Source organism: Mobula hypostoma, chromosome 20, assembly GCF_963921235.1.
Source record: "Mobula hypostoma chromosome 20, sMobHyp1.1, whole genome shotgun sequence".
NCBI lineage: Eukaryota > Metazoa > Chordata > Chondrichthyes > Myliobatiformes > Myliobatidae > Mobula > Mobula hypostoma.
The window spans coordinates 7,311,232-7,329,467 of NC_086116.1; the positions used below are offsets into that span (position 1 = coordinate 7,311,232).

Sequence of the window (18,236 nt, forward strand, 5' to 3'; positions counted from 1 at the left end):
AATTTACGTATTACTATTTAATTATTTATGGTTTTATATTGCTATATCTATACTCTATTCTTGGTTGGTGCAACTGTAACGAAACTCAATTTCCCTTGGGATCAATAAAGTATGACTATGACTATACATGTGTCATATTCCTGACACACAGGGTAGCAAAAATCAATCAATTCAATTGAAAATAACCAAAACATTTTAATTTCAGCTTTGTTATATGAAGGATATAAACCAGGATAGGGTAGATGAAGTTAAGATCAGCCATAGTATAATTACTGTAAATTGCAGAACAAACCTGGCTGGCTTCCTTATGTTTTTGTTTTCCTTTATTTTGTGGTTACAGAGGGGCATGGATTCTCTCACTCTTTACAAATAATACTACTAATTTCTGGGTCCCAGTAATCCACGGCAACGTAGCAGTTAGTGTGACGCTATTACAGCTCGGGGCATCGGAGTTCAGTCCTGGCATCCTCTGTAAGGAGTTTGTACACCTGCCCATGGAATATGTGTCTTTTTTCTGAATGCTCTGGCTTCCTCCTACAGTCCAAAGATGTACCGGCTAGTAGGTTAATTGGTCATTGTAAGTCATGCTGTGATTAGGCTAGGGATAAATTAGGGGTTGCTGGGTGGTGCTGGAAGGGCCTATCCATGCTGTATCTCTAAATAAAATAAATAAAAATAAATAAAATATCTTTGCACAGTCATAGGGAGAAGATACAAACTCCTTAAGGCAGTGGCTGAAATGAACCCTGAATCTGGGTGCTGTAATAGTGTTATGCTGACCACTATGCTACCTTACTGCTTATATCAAGCATTAAAAAGGAAAGGACCATAAATGTTTTTTTATAAGAGGCATAGGTAAGTTAGGTAGTAACAGTCTTTTCCCTGGGTAGAGGAGTCCAAAGCTAGGAGGCGTAGATTGAGAGGGTAAAGATTTAAAAGAGATCTGATGGTGACGTTTTCATACAAAGGGTGTTGAGTACAGTATATAGCTTGAGCTGCTAGAGGAAGAGGGCGCGACAGATACTGTAGTATCATTTAAGATGCACTTTGATAGGTACATGCAGGTGTGAGGCTAGCCGGATATAGGGCAAATGTTGGAAATTGGATGGTCACCATAGTTGGCATGGGCTGAAGGAGCTGTATCCATGCTCTGTGAAACTGTGACATATGAAGAATGTCACTGGGTAACAGCACAATCTTAATGAAAACCATGTTTATATTTACTCTTAAAATAATTTGGTATGCCATTTGAAGTAGAATGCATTTTAGTTCATTTAATTTAGCAACATTACAGTTTGAGCTGTGATTTTCACTATTTCAATTGTGTATTGTTTGAAATAAATGTTGTGGGTCTGCTCCTTCAGTGGCAACGTTACATGAAATGTGATGGAACCCCTGATCCAACGGTTCCTCAGGAAATTAATAGCTTCATAAATCTTTCCAAGGAGGATCCAGATAGAAATATTAAGTTGTTGTTTGAAGGAAGTAGAATAATACTAGAGGTAAGTATATAGCTTAAGAAAAACTTTAATATAAGTCTTATATTTCATTAATGTAAGTTTATATCTAGCTACTTCAGTTTGTTAGCTTTGGAGTGAGTTTCAAGAGATGCTTCTGGCCATTGAAGTATCTGTGAATGCACAGACAGAAGCAACCTCCCTCCCGTAGCATACCACAGAGTCCAGCATGTGCAGTGCCTGATCCACATGCTGTCACTCTTCCCTCTGTATCCCTCTGTCACTATTCTCCCTCAGGCAACGGATGAGCTCTCCTGTTTGGAAATTGACCCTGATAGATTTTCTAGAGGTGTACTGAAATAGATCTCAGACTACCGAAGACAACGAAATCTCATCTCACCAGAGTTCCTGTAGTGCAGTGGCTTTCATTGTAGGAGTTGACTTTCATACAGATGTCAGTCATGGAAGGAGTATACAACCTTTCTCACCCAAGATCCAGCTTTAGCATCAGTGCTGTCAATGGAAGATTTACACAGCAGAGAGGACTTCCACAAAATTATGTGTGTTTCCTGTACATCTGATATTGATTAGGAGAACATTTACCTATGGGAATAGTGTATGACCATTCAGCTTCTCTATAATCCTCATGATTTGACAAACCTCTATAAAGTAATGTGGTATATATTTCAGCCCGTACAGACAGCATCCAGGAAGCTCTGAGCTACTCTTCAGATGTTTCTGAATTCAGTGTGAGTGACCCATTAAATGGCATTGCAGTACAGCAATCAGCACTGTGGAGATCTGCGACTACCAAATGATAGTAGTTCCGTGGACCAGTGTTGTATGGTTAATTTCAAATAAGTGTCACGTGACCAGCAACAATGAATATAGAATTGAGTCGGGTTTTAAAAACAAATAAACATTTATTAAACTCAGCTCAAAATTAGTAAAATGATAAACAAACGAAAACCTTAGCAGGAAGTAAACTGCTATGCGGCCATTTAACAAACCGTTAAACTCAGTACTAGTTCTTAAAGTGGTAAATGCGAAAACAGTCTTAAAGTGGTAAATTCAAACACAGTTCTTCAAATGGTAAGTTTGAAAGTCCAAGAGATTTATACAGTCAATTAGGAGAGACTTTCCTAAAGTAAAGAATTCCTCGAAGACTCAACATTACTGCCGATCCCAGCTGGAACCTGCCTTGTCCGCAGGACTCAGAACGATGGAAATAAAATGGTTTAAAGGCACTGACCATTTTCCTCCGTAGACTAGATACTGCACAACCTTTTCTGCTTCTTTTAGCAGTGGTTATCTCATGCAGATCACTCTTACTTGAACGAAATCAATAATGGTCGATCCTCTCAGAAAAACTGCCGAACGATTCCTTCAGGTTCCCGTCTTCACTCTCCAATATTACTGAAAAGGTACATCAACAAATCTGGCAGCTATTGGTGAAAATGCTGGCCCAACACTTCTGTACCTTACAATAGACAGTAAAACTCTGTTTTAAAATTAAACTGCGTCATAAAACTTATATGCAGTGTAGCGGAGTATCTGACTGACGATCTAACTGAGAACTAACTGCGTCCCCAGGGGTCTACACTTATATACCTGGTGAGAACAGGTCATCACGTGACCTCACATCAGCGGGAAAATTACATCATGTGACCTCTGTAAGACCATTACATCATCCTCATAAGACAATCACAAGATATCCATGAAGTATGTAACATAAGATAAATAATGGCACTGCAAAAGGATTACTAGCTTCATATCCAACACTAACAACATGTTCATATCAATACATCGGGCATGCAAATATACACCAATTAGAAATGCCTATTTGAACTTCTGGAATGGTACATTGTGAACTGGAAATGGGGACTACTGTATAATGCTCTTAGCCTTTAGACTGCATTACAAGGCACTGATTTTCTCTGTGTTGTCTGACTAGAAGCCTGATACAAGGTTTACTGGGTTATTTCCTTATGTATTTTTTGGACTATTTTCTTTTAACATTGAAAGCATTTAATCACAGACATCCCACCCTGCAAAAACTCATTTCAGGGAGGTAGCACCATCAATTTGCAGGAGACTCCCGGAACTTCCGGGAGAGGTGGGATGTCTGCAATAGAGTGCTCCTTAACAGCTAGCCAGCTAGTTTAAATAACGTTAGCTATGCTAATGAACGAATGACACCTGTTAAACCCACCTCAACATGTCTTTTACAGTGTTAACCCACCATGGGCAATAGAAAAGTCACTGTTGCAAACAGCGCAGCGAGCAACACTGTCATTATTTTTGACCCCTATTAGGCAGGGGTACACTTTAGTGTAGTCTGAGATGACGTACGTTTTATATTTTCTTTTTTTGGAACACTCTGCCATGGTGCGCTCTCGCTCGCGCTCTCTCTCTCTCTCGTGGTCGCTCTCGTGCTCTCTCTTGCTTTCTCTCGCTCGTTCGCTCTCAAAAAATTGATTTCCGTGATATTGTATATAATTTGCGGGCATCAGGGAGCCACTATTAATATGCGGGAGACTCCCGGGACTTCCAGGAGAGGTGGGATGTCTGTAATCAGTGTTCTGAGTGTAAACCTAAGAGAGTGTGCAGATGTTCGAAATCCAGAGCAATGCACACAAAATGCTGGAGGAACCTGGCAGGTCAGACAACATCTATGAAAATGAATAAATGTTTTGGGCTGAAATCCCTTATCAGAACTGGAAAGGAAGGGGGAAGAAACCAGAATCAGAAGGTGGGGAAGGGGGAGAAGTACAAGCAAGAAGGTAATAGGTGAAGACATACTCCCTCCCCCACCCACCTGGCTTCCAGTTTGTACTCCTTTCCTTCCTCCCACTTTATTCTGGCTTCTTCCCCCTTCCTTTTCTGTCCTGATGAAATAACGATTGCTTATTCATTTTCATAGATGCTACCTGACCCACTGAGTTCCTGCAGCATTTCGTGAATGTCCTGCATGTTATAGTCTTTTAAACCGTCCTGTGACTCTCAAATCCTTTTTCTTCTTGCAGCTTTTAGATGAATTGGAAATGTTATTAAGAGACACTCCATCTGATGAGTTGCTTGAGACAACTACATCCCAGTACCAACAAACCATTTGTGATCTGCAAACTCTTCTCTCCAACATCAATGACAGAGCAACAGATATCCTCCTACAGGTGAATGTATAATCAGTAACTGTACCGAAAATCATCAAGGACATCTCTATCACACTCTAACAGACTCTCAAATGGTCCACTCACTCATTAAAAGGTGGAACTCTTGATCTTGTAATCTATCTCATTGTGGTCCTTGTATTTTATTTGTCTACCTAAACTGCACTTTCTCTGAAAGTACAACCATATATTCTTCATTCTGTTTCTCTTTTTGCTACCTCGGGTTAATTATATTTTGAATGATTTGTCTGGATACCATGCAAATAAAAAGCTTCTCACTGTATCTTGGTACTTGTGACAGTAATAAACCAATACCAATACCAATACCAATATATATTAAAATTCCCCTGGCTAGATTAATTAAATGGCAGTTGTGCACTGGTTAGGTTATCAGCCCAGTGTTTCAGAGCCCTGGCCTGATATTTCAGGGATGTGAGTTTAAATGTCACTAATGCAGCTGTAGAATTTAAATTCAGATAATGATGTATTTATTTTAAAGTAGCCAATTGTAATGATGATTACAAACTACTGGAATGTTATAAAAATCCATCTAATTAGTTAAGTTTCACATAGATCTCAAAATGTGCATGGTCTATTCTTCAGTTGTGAACAGACTGAAAGGTGTAACACAGACTGCCACTCACCACAAACATGCGTCTGAGAACGTTGTAGCATTACCCCTTTTCAACATCCTGTGACTAACGATTTTCATGGTTTCCAGTGGGCTGAGGGTTTATCCTTTTACCACCCACTGGGTCACTTGGTCTGGTGCAATGGCTTTGAAATGCGACAAATTAAAGGGGCAGTATTCGTTGGCTTAACAGCAGCATACGACACTGTGAGTCACAGAGGCCTTCTACTGAAATTATCTAAAATGCTAAAGAATGAAACCACAGTCAAAGTAATACGAAGCCTCCTAGAAAATCGCAGAATTTTTGTAGAAATGAATGGAATTAAGAGTAGGTGGCGTCCACAAAAAATGGGCTACTACAGGGATCAGTCCTGGCACTTCTACTATTTAATGTTTACACAAACGACCAACCAACCTTTCCTAACACACGCAGGTTTATCTATGCAGACGACCTATGCACAGCAACACAAGCTAACTCCTTCCAAGAAGTTGAACTACAACTTACAGCAGTCCTTGAAGCAATGAAGCAGTATTATGAAAAATGGTCTCTGAACCCAAATCCATCAAAAACTCAAGTGTGTGCATTCCACCTGAGGAATCAAGAAGCAGCTCGGAAACTCAAAATCTTCTGGTGTGGGAAGGAGCTCGAACACCATCCGACTCCTCTTGACACTGGATAGGACGCTCTCATTTGCCATCCACATCCAAAAACTCCGAGGAAAAGTTGGCTCTTGCCATTCTCTCTTGAAAAAGTTAGCAGGCACGAAACGGGGAGCTAATGCTCACATACTTAGATCAACTGCCCTAGCACTCTGCTATGCACCTGCAGAACACTGTGCACCTGTGTGGGGCAGATCAGCCCATGCGAAGAAAATAGACCTGTTGCTTAACGAAGCCTGCTGAATAATCAGGGGCGCACTGCGCCCCACACCCACTAATGTCATTTACAGACTTGCAGGCATTGCTTCCCTAGAGATCCAAAGACACACTACAACAAAAATTGAAAAAAGTAAACAGAACTCGGATCCTTGGCACCCACTACATCATCATGTGCCAGTTTCCAACTGCCTAAAATCGAGGAAAAGCTTTGCTACAGTGGAGGAACTACCGCACGGAACATCCCCCCAAACATACAGGACTGACCTCTGGCAACAAACAGAGGCCAGAACTCCACCAAACAATACAGTGCAAGACCCCACAGAAATTGAACACGTTCTGCGCAACTGCCCACTCTCACCTGACTTAGCTGATGCTGACCTGCTCAACATCAACCAAACAACACTAGAGTGGCTGGCTGTCTGGTGTGACAAGCTATGATGAAGAACGTCCTGTGTATATATGGCCCACTTTCAGGAAACAATGTACTTGTTAAGTACTAGCTAGCTCCTTGTTTTCTACAACGCGTCCCATGGGCTCTGTCATTTACTGTGTAAATCCTTGCCCTGGTTTAACTTCCCAAACGCTTGTTTGAATTCTGTCTGCCATCCCTTTACCCACTTTTCTAGTTGATCTACCTTCTGTGTAACCTTCACTATCTACTGTTACACGAATCAGCCCTTGAAATAATGATCAGAAAGGCACAGTGAGAACCTATATTTACCAACAAGTAACCTTTATTGTCTCAATTAAAAGCATATGGGTTCACATACTAACTACTTGTGTGTATCCCCCACTAGAATTCCCTGACCCTCCATGAACAGTCAATGAACAGAAAAGGTATTACCTGGGAAAGGAGTCTGCTGGCCAGGCATTCCTCGTGGTCCTGATCTCCACGTGTCCCTGGGGTCCTCCTTATTTGCAATGGTTGTTCTCTGGTTGCTGGACAGTTACTGTCATTATGTATTTGGAGCTCCTGATCCTTATAGGGTCCCTCATCAGTTGAGTTGATAGATCTCCATCACATTGGCTCAAGGTCACCTGACGTACTTGGGTCACCTTCTTACTGGCTGTAGCCCAGGGCTACAACCAATGTTGTTCTATGTTTCTGCCCCAGCCTCATTCTTTTTTAGCTCTGACTGGTTCAAACTAGTCAAAACTAGGTGACCCAGATACTGAGTCTACAAGATTACTGATCGCGTCTCCGGTAAAGGCCAATTTATACTTGTGCGTCAAATCGACACCGTAGGTACGACGTAGCCGCGTACCCTACACCGTACCCTACGCCGTACCATACGCCGTAGCCTGACATGCACCTCCCCAAAAATGTAACTACGTGTCGCGGTGACGCAGATCGCAACAACTGTGATTGGTCTGCTTGGTAGCATTGCATTTCCTCCTACGCTGCAATAGCTTCCCATTGGGCGACTGAAGGGCAGGGAAGGAACTCTGGCTGCAATGCTTTCCATAAAGCTTTACAGACCTCCGAAGTTATGGAGGACCCTGTGCTTGACGCTGCGGCCTGTTGACTTCCACCTGAAGCTAAAACTTGAATGGTGATTGCCAGTCTCTGAGTATACTGTGCATACACTGATGTGAAATAAATGGTTGGAGACGATGAATCAAATCGTCATATCTACCTGCTGACATCCGAAAATATTTGAAATGCATTTCCTCGTCCATGTCTCTCAGTGGCCGGACAAGCACAGAAAATTCACCCTCCTTCAGTTTCAGTCGCCATTGTTTGAAGTTTGAGTTTCTTCGTGTTGAGTTTCAACACGAAGAAACTCAACACAGTGGCATAGAAACTCCACCGCCAACTAGTGGTTTGGTGGTGAATTGCAGAGCGACGCAGACACACCAACGCACAAGTATAAATGCTCACAATAGCGTAGCCCACTTGTGTAGGCTATGGCATAAACTAGTACACACAAGTATAAATCAGCCTTCAGTCTGCCACTTTACATAATATATAGCTACTCGTCTGAGAATGGTCTCAGGTTTCACAGCTCATTACCGGAAGCTCCTTGTGTCCACGTTCAATTGCTCTGATTAGATTTTCCCAGGGCAAGAATCAGTTCAGAATCTACAAAATGGGGGGAATCAAAGATATTTAGTTTGTTTGCTCCCCCTGCACTTAATTCATCCGAATCCACTAATTTGTGGACAGTAGTTCCTTCTGCTCAATACTTCCCTCCTCTTGATCTAAGAAAAATATCTTTGGGATCTTTATCCTCCCTCTCATTCAGTTGACTGGCTATAGGACTGTGAGCCCAGTAGGTGTGCAACACATAATTCTAACATTTATTTACTAAATTCACACACTTTATATACTGAAAGTCATCTCTGCTGTTTCATGAAAGCGTTACCCTCTAATTTTGCATTATTTCAGCCTTCCATCTTCTCAATTGATATAAATTAAGCAATACATTTATCAGGGTACATAAAATTAGTATTACAGCAGCATCTCACCCACAGGTGTATTTGAACATTTGTTCCCCAATTCCAAAATTTACTCCAAAAGCCTGGGTCACTCAATACTTCTTTTACCTTACCAGCATGTGTTTTAATTACTTTAGTGTATTTAGTCCATTGATGGATTATCTGTCTCCCTAGCCTCCTCCACAACACGTGTCCAATCTGCAGTGAATTAAGGAATTGGTAGCAACTCAGTAACAACATAGTCCCACAGATATTGATCTATATCAGTGTGTTGGATCTTGAAGTTCTCCAAAGTCACATTTACTGTGGTGACATTGTGAATTTCCAAAGGGCATTGTCACCATCCCTTGATATAACATGTGACTGCTGTTGCTGTGTAATACGTCTGGTCCATCAATGCATTTTGTAAGAAAGACTGATTATTCATGGGCAAAATAGACAATGAACAATTTTCATAAGATGTTCCTCAACAATTCAGCTGATGGATCTCTATCACGTTGGCTCAAGATCACGTGACCTACTTGGGCCACCTTCTTATTGGCTCTAGTCCAGGGCTACAGTCAACATTGTTCTATGGTTTCTGGCCCCAGCCTCTTTCCTTTCAGTTCCTTTCCTTTCCTTTCCTTTCCTTCCCTTCCAGTCAAATCTAAGTGACCCAGACACTGAGTTTAACAAGATTACAGATCACTTGTCTGGTAAATCTGCCACTTTACATAATTATTACAAATTTGCTACTCGTCTGAGAATGGTCTCAGGTTTAGCAGGTCATTAGCTGAAGCTCCTTGTGTCCACATTCAATTGCTTTGATTAGATTATCCCAGGGCAAGAATCAGTTCAGAGTCCACAAAATGAGGGGATCAAAGACAGTTGGTTTGTCCTTGATTCATCCAAATCCACTGATTTGTAGACGAGAGTTCCTCCTGGCCAGCACTACCATACCACAAATTTTGTCTACGAAGCACGGCAGCTACATTCTTATAGAAATCACTAATGTATATGATGAACAACTGTCCACTGGCAAAGTTCACTGTGGGAGTTGGAGGCCTGATGTCTGCGAGTCCACGAGTGCACTGGAGGCCTGGAGGCGGCCTGTCCTGTGGTTAAAGGACTGACCTGGGTGGAAGGGCACTACTGCTCAATACAAGAGGACATGGCTTTAAGGTAAGGGGTGGGAAGTTCAAGGGGGATATTAGAGGAAGGTTTTTTACTCAGAGAGTGGTTGGTACGTGGAATGCACTGCCTGAGTCAGTGGTGGAGGCAGATACACTGGTGAGGTTTAAGAGACTACTAGACAGGTATATGGAGGAATTTAAGATGGGGGGTTATTGGGAGGCAGGGTTTAAGGTTCATAGAAACATAGAAACATAGAAAATAGGTGCAGGAGTAGGCCATTTGGCCCTTTGAGCCTGCACCGCCATTTATTATGATCATGGCTGATCATCCAACTCAAAACTCTGCACCAGCCTTCCCTCCATACACCCTGATCCCCGTAGCCACAAGGGCCATATCTAACTCCCTCTTAAATATAGCCAATGAACTGGCCTCAACTGTTTCCTGTGGCAGAGAATTCCACAGATTCACCACTCTCTGTGTGAAGAAGTTTTTCCTAATCTCAGTCCTAAAAGGCTTCCCCCTTATCCTCAAACTGTGACCCTTCGTTCTGGACTTGCCCAACATCGGGAACAATCTCCCTGCATCTAGCCTGTCCAATCCCTTTAGGATTTCATACGTTTCAATCAGATCCCCCCTCAATCTTCTAAATTCCAACGAGTACAAGCCTAGTTCATCAAGTCTTTCTTCATATGAAAGTCCTGCCATCCCAGGAATCAATCCGGTGAACCTTCTTTGTACTTGCTCTATGGCAAAGATGTCTTTCCTCAGATTAGGGGACCAAAACTGCACACAATACTCCAGGTGTGGTCTCACCAAGGCCTTGTACAACTGCAGTAGTACCTCCCTGCTCCTGTACTCGAATCCAGCATACCATTCGCTTTTTTCACTGCCTGCTGTACCTGCATGCCTACTTCAATGACTGGTGTATAATGACACCCAGGTCTCGTTGTACCTCTTCTTTTCCTAATCGGCCACCATTCAGATAATAATCTGTTTTCCTATTTTTGCCACCAAAGTGGATAACTTCACATTTATCCACATTAAATTGTATCTGCCATGAATTTGCCCACTCACGCAACCTATCCAAGTCACCCTGCATCCTCTTAGCATCCTCCTCACAGCTAACACTGCCGCCCAGCTTCGTGTCATCCGCAAACTTGGAGATGCTGCATTTAATTTCCTCATCCAAGTCATTAATATATATTGTAAACAACTGGGGTCCCAGCACTGAGCCTTGCGGTACCCCACTAGTCACTGCCTGCCATTCTAAAAGGTCCTGTTTATTCCCACTCTTTGCTTCCTGTCTGCTAACCAATTCTCTATCCACATCAATACCTTACCCCCAATACCGTGTGCTTTAAGTTTGCACACTAATCTCCTGTGTGGGACCTTGTCAAAAGCCTTTTGAAAATCCAAATATACCACATCCACTGGCTCTCCCCTATCCACTCTACTAGTTACATCCTCAAAAAATTCTATGAGATTTGTCAGACATGATTTTCCTTTCACAAATCCATGCTGACTTTGTCCGATGATTTCACCGCTTTCCAAATGTGCTGTTATCACATCTTTGATAACTGACTCCAGCAGTTTCCCCACCACCGATGTTAGGCTAACCGGTATATAATTCCCCGGTTTCTCTCTCCCTCCTTTTTTAAAAAGTGGAGATACATTAGCCACCCTCCAATCCTCAGGAACTAGTCCAGAATCTAACGAGTTTTGAAAAATTATCACTAATGCATCCACTATTTCTTGGGCTACTTCCTTAAGCACTCTGGGAAGCTGACCATCTGGCCCTGGGGACTTATCTGCCTTTAATCCCTTCAATTTACCTAACACCACTTCCCTACTAACATGTATTTCGCTCAGTTCCTCCATCTCACTGGACCCTCTGTCCCCTACTATTTCTGGAAGATTATTTATGTCCTCCTTAGTGAAGACAGAACCAAAGTAATTATTCAATTGGTCTGCCATGTCCTTGCTCCCCATAATCAATTCACCTGTTTCTGTCTGCAGGGGACCTACATTTGTCTTTACCAGTCTTTTCCTTTTTACATATCTATAAAAGCTTTTACAGTCCGTTTTTATGTTCCCTGCCAGTTTTCTCTCATAATCTTTTTTCCCCTTCCTAATTAAGCCCTTTGTCCTCCTCTGCTGAACTCTGAATTTCTCCCAGTCCTCAGGTGAGCCACTTTTTCTGGCTAATTTGTATGCTTCTTCTTTGGAATTGATACTATCCCTAATTTCTCTTGTCAGCCATGGGTGCACTACCTTCCTTGATTTATTCTTTTGCCAAACTGGGATGAACAATTGTTGTAGTTCATCCATGCAACCTTTAAATGCTTGCCATTGCATATCCACTGTCAACCCTTTAAGTGTCATTTGCCAATCTATCTTAGCTAATTCACGTCTCATACCTACAAAGTTACCCCTCTTTAAGTTCAGAACCTTTGTTTCTGAATTAACTATGTCACTCTCCATCTTAATGAAGAATTCCACCATATTATGGTCACTCTTACCCAAGGGGCCTCTCACGACAAGATTGCTAATTAACCCTTCATCATTGCTCAAAACCCAGTCTAGAATAGCCTCCTCTCTAGAATGTTCCTCGACATGTTGGTTCAAAAAACCATCCCGCATACATTCCAAGAAATCCTCTTCCTCAGCACCTTTACCAATTTGGTTCACCCAATCTACATGTAGATTGAAGTCACCCATTATAACTGCTGTTCCTTTATTGCACACATTTCTAATTTCCTGTTTAATACCATCTCCGACCTCACTACTACTGTCAGGTGGCCTGTACACAACTCCCACCAGCGTTTTCTGCCCCTTAGTGTTATGCAGCTCTACCCATATCGATTCCACATCTTCCCGGCTTATGTCCTTCCTTTCTACTGCGTTAATCTCATCTTAACCAGCAACGCCACCCCACCTCCTTTTCTTTCATGTCTATCCCTCCTGAATATTGAATATCCCTGAATGTTGAGCTCCCATCCTTGGTCACCCTGGAGCCATGTCTCTGTGATCCCAACTATATCATAATCATTAATAACAATCTGCACTTTCAATTCATCCACCTTATTACGAATGCTCCTTGCATTGACACACAAAGCCTTCAGGCGCTCTTTTACAACTCTCTTAGCCCTTATACAATTATGTTGAAAAGTGGCCCTGCTTGATGTTCAGCACAACATTATTCTATGTTCTATGTTCTAAAGTGGCTTGCTTGTTTTGTTGTTGTTGTTCTGATATTATTGTTGGTGTTACTTGTTTTGATAAGCTGAGCATTGTTGGCATGCTACATTGGTACCAGAATGTGTGGTGACACTTGTGGGCCGCCCCCAACATGTCCATATGATTGTTAATGCAAATGATGCATTTTATTGTATATTTCGATGTTCATGTGATTAATAAATCTGAATTCTGGACTTGAACTTCACCCTAGTGGGCCATTTTCCCTCTGATCTATCAGAAAGCTGCACATTCACCTCATACTCAAATTCATCCCAATTTCAAAGTGTATGTGTTATTCCTGCTACCACTGACAGTGGAGTTCACAGCAGTCATTCTAGCCACTTGTCATGATGAAGCTTTTGTGCAGTGTTAGGTATTTCTGTGCAGCATTTTGACCACTTCTTTCCTTCCTGGCTGGCCACAACTCCCTAGTTTAGGTGGTGCTACTTTGTTGAGAACGTGGAAGCACGTGCAAGCTGCTTGGCCTAGGCCTGTCGATGATGATTCTATAGCTGCCATTCAGCACAACCGCCACTTTGTCTGAGCAGTGTTCCTACACTCAGCAAGCACAACGCTGCAACAACACAGTTGAACATAGAGGCTCAAATCATGGTGGTGTGCCCACTTTCAGCACCCCCACCAGCCCTCATTACCCAGTTTGAATTTATAAGGTTACAATTGTCATTATTTGCCATGCTCCCAAAGTGATTCTTGAACGAGAATGTCCAGTGTTGAGTTCATCCGAAGTTAAATGAATTTGCACTCTTCATAAAATGGGTTCCCTCTCTGTTTATGTTTGTCTTTTTTTCTGTTTACCTTTACTGCACAGATAGAAGAGGCAGACTTGTGTGCTGTTTGGATTTAGTGTAAATTGATCCAAGTCAAGGTCGAGTTTGCTGTCATATGCACAAGTAAACTGTATATGATGTGATTTGATGGCATTTGTCTGTCTCGAAGGATAATAGAGTGTGGCATAAGCCTGGGTGGCAGGTATGGAGATCCTGGGATACCCAGTTGCCAAGATCCCCCTCTCAGCCTCACTGGTGTGGTCCAAAGGAAAACAAAGCAATGTGTTTGGCACCAGCTTGGGTGCAGGAGCTGCTGGCAGGATGTTCAGTGGTGCCCAGCTGCCTTTGAGGCTCCACTCTGGATTTTTGCTGGGTTTACTCCCGTAGCTTTCGTCTCTTCTGAGGCTGCTCACAAGGCAGTGGGGCTACTTATCCATAGCTGGGGATCTGGTTCACGAGCACCAGAGCGTGTCCACATGCTGGTGGGCCTGTCTGCTGCATGTGCAGGGGCCTGACCTCCTCCCTGTCCTCTTTAGTTCAACCTGAGTCCAAAGGAATGCAGTTTCTGTGTGTTGTACTTTTCATACGTTAAAAAATATGATAGCTTAATTAACTGTACCTCCTGCCAGATGGTAGCTGTGAGCAGTACAGTTAGCCAACATGCCCAGTGCAATATTATAGCATGACTTGATTCACTTGATACAGAAAAATGGCTGTGAGGGATTAAGATAAGCACAGGTTAGAGTGTTACAGTTGTTTAGGCTGTAGAAATTCACCCTTACAGAAATCATAACACAAAAACTTGAGACAAGGAATAAAGTTTACTCTCACAGAACTTATGTGGGAACAAAAGGTAGATCAAACACATTTTTTTTTCAATTCACATTCCTTAACTCATGTGCAGTTGAAGTAGTTTTATGTTGTTCAGAGTCATGATACAGGCCATTTTCTATGAATGCAACTCCATAACATGGGGTTGTCTGTATTAGGTAATTTACATTTTTAAAAATACTTGTGGTATTTATGTTAACATTATATAATTTTTTGTTATTGTTTTAAATATTTTAATACTATTTTACATTATTTCTCTATGTTAAAAATATGATAGCTCTATTAACTTTAATAGTTTTTGAATGTCAGAGGCAAATCAAAGCAAATCATAAATCAGATTTCATATGTTGTAGTTGGCTGTCAATTTTTTTCTCATCCCCTTCACAGGCATGTCATGTTCTGACTCCATGACAGGACATTTTTGTGGAAGGACCTGCACTGAGCAGAGCCTTACTGATGGGGAGTGACTTTCTTCAGTGATGCACACAAGTGCACTGCGATCGGTGGGAAAATGAAGGATAGAAAACATAGAGGAGGGGGCCGGCTGGTGGCGCAATGACATCGGTGCCGGGCCCGGGAGCGGAGGTTCCCAGGTTCGAAACTAGTCGGGTCCACCCCAAACATGCTTTCCATCCATGCCGGGTTGAGTGTCGAGACCATAACTCGACCACGTAAAACAAAGGGAAAATGCTGCGAAAGTGTCTGTGTGGGGAGTGGCGTGCCACACAGTCTCTCTCTCTCTCTCTCTCTCTCGCTCTGCGCCTTGGAAAAAGCCATGAAAAATCCATCATCACGGATGCACGCACAGACTTGCACGCATGCAGGCACACGCCAAAAAAAAAGAAAACATAGAAAACCTACAGCAGAATACAGGCCCTTCGGCCCACAAAGCTGTGCCGAACATGTCCCTACCTTAGAATTTACTAGAGTTACCCGTAGCCCTCTATTTTTCTAAGCTCCATGTACCTATCCAAAAGTCTCTTAAAAGACCCTATCATATCCGCCTCCACCACCTTTGCCGGCAGCCCATTCCACACAATCACCACTCTCTGAGTAAAAAACTTACCCCTGACATCTCCTCTGTACCTACTCCCCAGCACCTTAAACCTGTGTCCTCTTGTGGCAGCCATTTCAGCCCTGGGAAAAAACCTCTGACTATCCACACGATCAATGCCTCTCATCATCTTATACACCTCTATCAGGTCACCTCTCATCCTCCTTCGCTCCAAGGAGAAAAGGCCGAGTTCACTCAACCTGTCTTCATAAGGCATGCTCCCCAATCCAGGCAATATCCTTGTAGATCTCCTCTGCACCCTTTCTATGGCTTCCACATCCTTTCAGTGGCGACCAGAACTGAGCACAGTACTCCAGGTGTGGTCTGACCAGAGTCCTATATAGCTGCAACATTACCTCTCGGCTCCTAAATTCAGTTCCACGATTGATGAATACACTGTATGCCTTCTTAACCACAGAGTCAACCTGTGCAGTTGCTTTGAGCGTCCTATGGACTCAGACCCCAAGATCCCTCTGATCCTCCACACTGCCAAGAGTCTTACCATTAATACTATATTCTGCCATCATATTTGACCTACCAAAATGAACCACTTCACACTTATCTGGATTGAACTCCATCTAACACTTCTATGCCCAATTTTGCATCTTATCAATGTCCTGCTGTTAACCTCTGACAGCCCTCCACACTATCCACAACACCCCCAACCTTTGTGTCATCAGCAAACTCACTAACCCATCCCTCCACTTCATCATCCAGGTCATTTATAAAAATCATGAAGAGTAAAGATCCCAGAACAGATCCCTGAGGCACACCACTGGTCACCAACCTCCATGCAGAATATGACCTGTCTACAACCACTCTTTGCCTTCTGTGGGCAAACCAGTTCTGGATCCACAAAGCAGTGTCCCCTTGAATCCCATGCCTCCTTACTTTCTCAATAAGGTTATGCCAGGATGCTGTTTGTTGACCACAGCTCAGCATTTAACACAATAATTCTTACAGTTCTGATTAAAAAGCTCCAGAACCTGGGTCTCTGTACCTCCCTCTACAATTGGATCTTCGACTTCCTAACTGGAAGACCACAACCTGTGGGGATGAGAAATAACATCTTCACCTCAGTGACAGTCAACACTGGTGAACCTCAGGGTGTGTGCTTAGCCCACTGCTCTACTCTCTCTACACCCATAACTGTGTGGCTAGGCACAGCTCAACAGCCATCTATAAATTTGCTGACAATACAACTATTGTTGGCAGAATTTCAGAAGGTGACGAGAGGGTATACATTAGTGAGATAGATCAGCAGGTTGAGTGGTGTTGCAATGACGAACTGCGAGTGGTCTCAACATCAGTAAGATCAAAGAACTGATTGTGGACTTCAAAGGTGAGGAAACACACACCACTCCTCCTAGAGGGATCAGAAGTGGAAAGAGTGAGAAATTTCAATCTCCTCGGTGTCAATATTTCATGAATATCTAACCTGGACCCAACATATCGATGCAGCGGCTATATTTCATTCGGAGTTTGAGGAAATGTGATATGTCACCAAAAACACTTGCAAATTTTTACAGATGTGAAAATGAAGAGCATTCTAACTGGCTGCATTACTGTCTGGTGGGAGAGGGGTGCAGTCTGGTACTACACAGGATCAAAAGAAGCTGCAGAGTGTTGTAAACATAGCTCCGTTATGGACACTAGCCTCTGTAGAATCCAGGACATCTTCAAGGAGCGTTGCCTCAAAAGACAGCATCCGCCATCACCCAAGTCGTGCCCTGTTCTCATTGCTACCACCAAGTAGGAGGTATAGAAGCCTGAAGGCACACATCACCCAAGTCGTGCCTTGCTCTCATTGCTACCACCAAGTAGGAGGTATAGAAGCCTGAAGGCACACATCACCCAAGTCGTGCCCTGTTCTCATTGCTACCACCAAATAGGAGGTATAGAAGCCTGAAGGCACACATCACCCAAGTCGTGCCTTGCTCTCATTGCTACCACCAAGTAAGAGGTATAGAAGCCTGAAGGCACACATCACCCAAGTCGTGCCTTGTTCTCATTGCTACCACCAAGTAGGAGGAATAGAAGCCTGAAGGCACACATCACCCAAGTCGTGCCTTGTTCTCATTGCTACCACCAAGTGGGAGGTATAGAAGCCTGAAGGCACACACTCAACTACTCTGGAAAAGCTTCTTCCTCTCTGCCATCCGATTTCTGAATGGACATTGAACCCACGAGCTCTACCTCACTACTTTTTATTTCTGTTTTTGCACTGCTTATTTAATTTAACTATTTAATATATACATACTTACTATAATTCAAATTATGTATTGCATTGTACTGTTGCTGCAAAGGCAACAAATTTCACAGCATATGCCAGTGATATTAAACCTGGTTTTGAAGTAAAACTAATTGCCCTGGCCAGGAAATTAAGAACCTATGCTATTTCTTGATATTCATTGCAAAGCAATGAGAAGATTTGGTGGACACTTCATGTACTAACAGCTCCTTACTTATATTTAATCACAAAAATATATTTTTCAAGATTTAGAATTAAGAGTTAGCGATGCAGCATGGTAACAGGCCCTTCTGGTCCAATGGGCCTGCACCCCCCAATTATACCCAATTTAATCTACTAACCTATTGTCATGGTCCGGTCAGTAAAGTCTACTTTCTGGTTCACGG

At 42.6% G+C, this 18,236-nt stretch overlaps 1 protein-coding gene across 2 annotated transcripts in view; it reads left to right on the forward strand.

The window, feature by feature from the left end:
* dnai7 (dynein axonemal intermediate chain 7) overlaps nucleotides 1-18,236 on the forward strand; it is a 114,064-nt gene that overhangs the window by 24,098 nt on the left and 71,730 nt on the right. For both annotated transcript variants that reach the window (XM_063072320.1, XM_063072319.1), the window contains 2 exons: nucleotides 1,365-1,502; nucleotides 4,484-4,630. In XM_063072320.1, coding sequence (XP_062928390.1) covers nucleotides 1,365-1,502; nucleotides 4,484-4,630 — 285 coding nt within the window. The remainder of the gene's footprint in view (nucleotides 1-1,364; nucleotides 1,503-4,483; nucleotides 4,631-18,236) is intronic.